Source organism: Lipotes vexillifer, unplaced genomic scaffold (genome assembly GCF_000442215.2).
Source record: "Lipotes vexillifer unplaced genomic scaffold, Lipotes_vexillifer_v1.1 scaffold1293, whole genome shotgun sequence".
Classification (NCBI taxonomy): domain Eukaryota; kingdom Metazoa; phylum Chordata; class Mammalia; order Artiodactyla; family Lipotidae; genus Lipotes; species Lipotes vexillifer.
In genome coordinates this window covers 1,026,480-1,033,782 of record NW_006790911.1, presented here as the reverse complement: position 1 = coordinate 1,033,782, position 7,303 = coordinate 1,026,480, and the positions used below count along the sequence as shown (strand labels likewise).

General features: G+C 35.0%; 1 protein-coding gene across 1 annotated transcript in view; it reads left to right on the top strand.

The window, feature by feature from the left end:
- Positions 1 to 7,303, top strand: part of USP38 (ubiquitin specific peptidase 38) — a 35,471-nt gene that overhangs the window by 26,079 nt on the left and 2,089 nt on the right. The window contains 1 exon segment of the mRNA XM_007463999.1: positions 1 to 728. This exon segment is cut by the window's left edge and continues 11 nt beyond it. Within this exon segment, the coding sequence (XP_007464061.1) occupies positions 1 to 728 (728 nt within the window).

Sequence of the window (7,303 nt, the reverse complement as noted above, 5' to 3'; positions counted from 1 at the left end):
ATGCCGAGAAAACTATGCAAATCACGGAGGAACCTGAATACCTTATTCTTACTCTCCTAAGATTTTCATATGATCAGAAGTATCATGTGAGAAGAAAAATCCTAGACAATGTGTCACTGCCACTGGTTTTGGAGTTGCCAGTTAAAAGAACTACTTCTTTCTCTTCGTTGTCAGGAAGTTGGTCTCTAGATGTTGACTTCACTGATATTAGTGAGAATCTAGCTAAAAAATTAAAGCCTTCTGGGACTGAAGAAGCTTGCTCCCCAAAATTGGTGCCCTATCTATTGAGTTCTGTTGTCGTTCACTCTGGTGTATCCTCTGAAAGTGGACATTACTATTCTTATGCCAGAAACATCACAGGTACAGAGTCCTCATACCAGATGTGCCACCAGCCCGAAACTCTGACATTAGCCTCCTCCCAGAGTCATTTATTAGGAAGAGATAGTCGCAGTGCAGTTACTGAACAGGATTTGGAAAATAAGGAAATGTCAAAAGAATGGTTTTTATTTAATGACAGCAGAGTGACGTTTACTTCATTTCAGTCAGTCCAGAAAATTACGAGTAGGTTTCCCAAGGACACAGCTTACGTGCTGTTGTATAAAAAACAGAACAGCACTAATGGTTTAAGTGGGAATAATTCAACCACTGGACTCTGGGTAGATGGAGACCCACCTCTACAGAAAGAACTAATGGATGCTATAACAAAAGACAATAAACTATATTTACAGGTAAGTTGGAAATAAAAGCTTCATCATTTGTGGAAAATATTTAAACAATTGACAAGTGGTTAAATGAGTGCCTTAATTTTGAAATCCAACTTCTGCATTTTTAAGGAATTTACAAAGTGGTGACTTGAAATTTGAATCTGGGTTTATATGAAATGGGTTCAACCTATATAGCTAAATTTTCTTTCTAATGTTACAAATTAGTTATGAAAAGTCACAAGTACATGCAGTATAGAAGCCCTTGTTTATTTGTTTTGTTTTTTTTTAACATCTTTATTGCAGTATAATTGCTTAGACACTAGTTTCTGCTTTATAACAAAGTGAATCAGTTATACATATACATATGTTCCCATATCTCTTCCCTCTTGCTTCTCCCTCCCTCCCACCCTCCCTATCCCACCCCTCTAGGTGGTCACAGAGCACCGAGCTGATCTCCCTGTGCTGTGCGGCTGCTTCCCACTAGCTATCTATTTTACGTTTTGTATTGTATATATGTCCATGACACTCTCTCAGTTTGTCACAGCTTACCCTTCCCCCTCCCCATATCCTCAAGTCCATTCTCTAGTAGGTCTGTGTCTTTATTCCCATCTTGCCCCTAGGTTCTTCATGACCTTTTTTTTTTTCTTAGATTCCATATATATGTGCTAGCATACAGTATTTGTTTTTCTCTTTCTGACTTACTTCACTCTGTATGACAGACTCTAGGTCCATCCACCTCACTACCAATAACTCAATTTCGTTTCTTTTTATGGCTGAGTAATATTCCATTGTATATATGTGCCACATCTTCTTTATCCATTCATCCGACGACGGGCACTTAGGTTGTTTCCATCTCCGGGCTATTGTAAATAGAGCTGCAATGAACATTTTGGTACATGACTCTTTCTGAATTCTGGTTTCCTCAGGGTATATACCTAGTAGTGGGATTGCTGGGTCATATGGTAGTTCTATTTGTAGTTTTTTAAGGAACCTCCATACTGTTCTCCATAGTGGCTGAACCAATTCACATTCCCACCAGCAGTGCAAGAGTGTTCCCTTTTCTCCACACCCTCTCCAGCATTTATTGTTTCTAGATTTTTTGATGATGGCCATTCTGACTGGTGTGAGATGATATCTCATTGTAGTTTTGATTTGCATTTCTCTAATGATTAATGATGTTGAGCATTCTTTCATGTGTTTGTTGGCAGTCTGTATATCTTCTTTGGAGAAATGTCTATTTAGGTCTTCTGCCCATTTTTGGATTGGGTTGTTTGTTTTTTTGATATTTAGCTGCAGGAGCTGCTTGTAAATTTTGGAGATTAATCCTTTGTCAGTTGCTTCATTTGCAAATATTTTCTCCCGTTCTGAGAGTTGTCTTTTGTTCTCGTTTATGGGTTCCTTTGCTGTGCAAAAGCTTTGAGGTTTCATTAGGTCCCATTTGTTTATTTTTGTTTTTATTTCCATTTCTCTAGGAGGTGGATCAAAAAGGATCTTGCTGTGATTTATGTCATAGTGTTCTGCCTATGTTTTCCTGTAAGAGTTTGATAGTGTCTGGCCTTTCATTTAGGTCTTTAATCCATTTTGAGCTTATTTTTGTGTATGGTGTTAGGGAGTGTTCTAATTTCATACTTTTACATGTACCTGTCCAGTTTTCCCAGCACCACTTATTGAAGAAGCTGTCTTTTCTCCACTGTATATTCTCACCTCCTTTATCAAAGGTAAGGTGACCATATGTGTGTGGGTTTATCTCTGAGCTTTCTATCCTGTTCCGTTGATCTATATTTCTGTTTTTGTGCCAGTACCATACTGTCTTGATTACTGTAGCTTTGTAGTATAGTCTGAAGTCAGGCAGCCTGATTCCTCCAGCTCTGTTTTTCATTCTCAAGATTGCTTTGGCTATTCGGGGTCTTTTGTGTTTCCATACAAATTGTGAAATTTTTTGTTCTAGTTCTGTGAAAAATGCCAGTGGTAGTTTGATAGGGATTACATTGAATCTGTAGATTGCTTTGGGGAGTAGAGTCATTTTCAGTGTTGATTCTTCCAATCCAAAAACATGGTATATCTCTCTATCTATTTGTATCATCTTTAATTTCTTTCATCAGTGTCTTATAATTTTCTGCATACAGGTCTTTTGTCTCCTTAGGTAGGTTTATTCCTAGATATTTTATTCTTTTTGTTGCAATGGTAAATGGGAGTGTTTTCTTAATTTCACTTTCAGATTTTTCATCATTAGTGTATAGGAATGCCAGAGATTTCTGTGCATTAATTTTGTATCCTGCAACTTTACCAAATTCATTGATTAGCTCTAGTAGTTTTCTGATAGCATCTTTAGGATTCTCTATGTATGGTATCATGTCATCTGCAAACAGTGACAGCTTTACTTCTTTACCAATTTGGATTCCTTTTATTTCTTTTTCTTCTCTGATTGCTGTGGCTAAAACTTCCAAAACTATGTTGAGTAACCTTGTTTGTTTTTAATTAGAAAAGATGTGATCATTATAAAATCATGCCATACAGAAATTTAGGAAGCTTAATAAAATGGAAGTATTTTCCTCTTCCCTTCAGTCCCACCTGCCAGGGGAAAAAACTGCTAAATTTGTATTTATTCCTTCTAGACCTTTGTATAAATATTTTAAGGAATGTTTATTGACAGTCAGGTGGATAAAATAAAGGACACTAAAAGGTGGAATATGTAAAGAAAGGATATTTGTATTCTTTAAGGACCTGATCAGTAGAATCATGGCAGTAATAGAACAATTTGTAAATAAAAACTGTGGAATAAAGGTTTCATATGAGCTGAATTTACTTATACTTTTCGCACAGAGTTAGTGCTTTTTCTTACTTTAAAGTTAATAAAGACCTTGCTGAAAGCATTTTTCTTTGAAACCTGCCAACTTGCTATCAACATAAAGGACCAGCAGTAAATTGTAGTTAAAATTGTAGGTGTATTAATTGGGTAGTCCAGATGATTGTATGAGTTTAAATAAGTAAGTTTCTAAAAAATTTTTATTACAGACTCCTAAAGGATACAGAATAAGAGAAAAAATAGTACTGATTTTTAGAGGGAAGTTCACTCAAAAAGTTTTCAAATTTACTGTATTAAACAATACTAAAATAACGATACATGATACCTTTTTAAAGGAGTATGGCAATGTTCCAGAGTCACACAAAAACAGTACATTTTACAGAAAAAAAATTAGAAACTCAGAATATTCATTATTCACTACCAAAGACTCTAACATTCCAGTTAGAAGGCTTATGTTCAAGGTAATAGAGTATACTCAAACATGTCCTCCTCACTACATATCGAATAAGCACTTAGATAGGACTCATCATGATTCTTGAAGATTGGAGAGGTGGAGTGTAAGAAGGTTAGGTTAAAATAGAAATTTTCTACAGTATAAAATATGGAAATAAGGCCCAGTGCAATCTTGACTTTTGGAAATATGCAGAAACTACTGTAATTTGTGTAATTGTAATGTCAGAAGCTCTTTTAACCATAACAGCTATTTGTATTGCAACCTGGCTCTACATGATTTTCTCTGTCTTGCCAATTACCCCATTACATCCTGATTTTACAATGTTTGTATGTGACGAGCCATTCTTTTCATTATTATTTTAATACCCTTATGTCATTATAAAGGAAAACCATTATGTACTTTGTTAATTCAGTTTCTCAGTGTTGTGCAGTTGTTCTGAATTCCATTTTAAGTCTCAGGCCAGTTGTTTAATGCAAAAAAGATATCACTAAATTTTACATTAAGGTATTTATTTATTTACCTGTATTAAGACTCTTAGGCTATTAAAGCTTCATTATCAGAGTGCTTTTTTAAAGCAAATTACAAAAACATACTCAGCTCTTAATTAGAAACTTAAATATATTTAGACTTGACTTTAATTGATAAGGTTTGAATTGTGATGTTTCTCATACTGTGTAACTGAATCATCTGGCATCTTAAGTTTGTATTAGGAGACTATAGTGTTTCTTCTGTTCTACTGATGAACATGTTCCCATAATTGCCAGGCAGTGAGAATATGTGATGTTGAGATTTTTGTATACAGCCGTTTTCAGCTATCATTTTTTAGTTTTGAACAAGTGGAACCTGTATGTGTATGTTTTTGCTCTTATTCTCAGTTTTGTTTTTACATTCATTCCTGGGGTATAGTTAAAAGTTTGTGCCCATTTCATAGTAATAATACTGTGTAATAGATTGCTATGTCTAGGATACAACTTCGGCTTTAAGAAACAGCATTATACCTATTTATAAAACAGTTGTAAAAAACTTAATCAGATCTTAGTAAAACTAAGGGTGTGGAGTTGAGTAAAGTCACAACTAGATTTACAAGTGTTAGACTCTTGCTGTTTCTATAGTATTAGCAGGATTAGTGGTTGTGAAAAGCCTAGGCAAAAAAATCCTATCTGACAAACTATTTTCTACTCTGTATCATAGCCTGACACATAAGAGAGCAATGTGAATTGTGGATCTTAAAGTAAATTTTGGAAAGGGCTTATCTCTTCATATATATTTCTCTCCCCAAATTCCATTAGGAGTATCTCCATTATTTTAGTGTCTGGACTACCAAAATCACGCTTTCAGTTAGGATCCAGTGAGAGAAAAGCTATGTGAGTCGCACCACCTATCCCCATGTGTCCCACACCAGCTGCAGACAGTTCTCTCCTTTCGTGTTCAGTTTCTTTCCTTTGTTTCTTTGGAGAAGGTGGGAGTTTGTCTTAATTGTTTTCTTCATCACACATACAGAAGAGTATACATTATATCTGTGTAAAGGAAAAAAAAGATGGATTAATTTAATGTTTACAGATTTATTTAAATGAGAGATCTAAGTATACTGAAAGGTTTTTGTCCCAAAGCAACAGGAACTCCTTTTTTTCACTAGACGTAGAGTCTACTGCTGAAATAAGAATTAATTTTAATACTTGATATAAATTACATATGCACTGAGATTCATAGTTTGTGACATTTACCTAATATTGTCATCTGTATTAAAAGAAATAAAATGAAAAGCAGTTTCCCCTACTTCTATCCATAGTTTAAGCTTATCTTCCGAAAACAGAATATCATACATTTTTCTCCCTCAGCCATGTATTTATTTATTTAACATCTTTATTGGAGTATAATTGCTTTACAATAGTGTGTTAGTTTCTGCTTTATAACGTAGTGAATTGGCTATACATTTACATATATCCCCATATCTCCTCCCTCTTGCATCTCCCTCCCTCCCACCCTCCCTATCCCACACCTCTAGGTGGTCACAAAGCACCAAGCTCATCTCCCTGTGCCATGCAGCTGCTTCCCACTAGCTATCTATTTTACATTTGATAGTGTATATTTGTCCATGCCACTTTCTCACTTCGTCCCATCTTACCCTTCCCCCTCCCCGTGTCCTCAAGTCCATTCTCTACGTCTGTACCTTTATTCCTATCCTGCCCCTAGGTTCTTCAGAACCTTTTTTTTCTTTTTCTTTTTTCTTTCTTCTTTTTTTTAGATTCAAGCCATGTATTTATATAAATAGCTAAGAAAGTAAAAAAGGAATATTTCTTTCTTGGGAAGCTCTCTATCTTAAAATATAATATAGGTTTCAGGTGTCTCAGAAGCAGTGGCGTTACTAAGTTTTGTATTTTGTAGGTCCTTCAACATAGTTTCTGATGAGAAGTCACTTTTTAACAAAGTCCAGGCAAAATTTGCCGTATCTTTTGGGAGCAGAACTTCTTGAACTCTGCCTTGGATATTTACTCACTTTTATTTATTTCATTGGGGAACATGATTTGTATCCTAAACCAGATGTTGTTTCTTAGATCCAGAGTCATATTTTCATTGCTTGTTTAGATAGCTTAATAGATTATAGAGCCATAATAGAGGATTTTTGTTTCTTATTTTTGTGTCTATTTCTGATATATCTATTGCAGCTTTTTTTTCCTCTCTGTAAAATGTATGTAATTCTTACTTTAATTTTACAAATTGAAGAATAAATTACTATAGCTCCTGAAAAATGTTGTGTGGTTGGACATGATACAGAGGAGCCAGCAGTTATAAATGTTGTAAATGACAGAGTTAATTAAAAAAACGTTTTTGAGAAAGAACCTGCAAATTAAGTTTTAAAAGCCTTTCTAAGGCCTGTCAAAGACTGGTTAATTAGGCCATTCTGCTATAAGGATTTCTTAGGTCACATTCAGCCCTAAAAATATGTGGTTCTTGATAATTTTGTGTATTGGGAATCACACAGCAGTCGCTGTATGCTTACTGAGAAACAGGGTGTCCGTAATATGAGGGATAGATGTCAGGTTAAGCCTGGGGTTTTTTTCTCCATAATAAAAATTGGGCATCTCATGATGGGGGTAGAATAGTCAACCAAGAAAATTTAGCTAGAAATTGTAAAATAAAATTACCTTGCCAGGAGGAGCAAAGTAATTGGGCTTTTAGTTGAAAAATTGAAAGTAGTACAGTTTTTGTTATTAATATTGACTGTACTATGAAAGTTCTTCAGGATGATTATACCTAACCATTTAAGGGTTGTGCTGTTGCTAGTGGCTTTTAGACCTTATTGACACCGATGACCTCACTAGAAAGTTAGTGACTCTT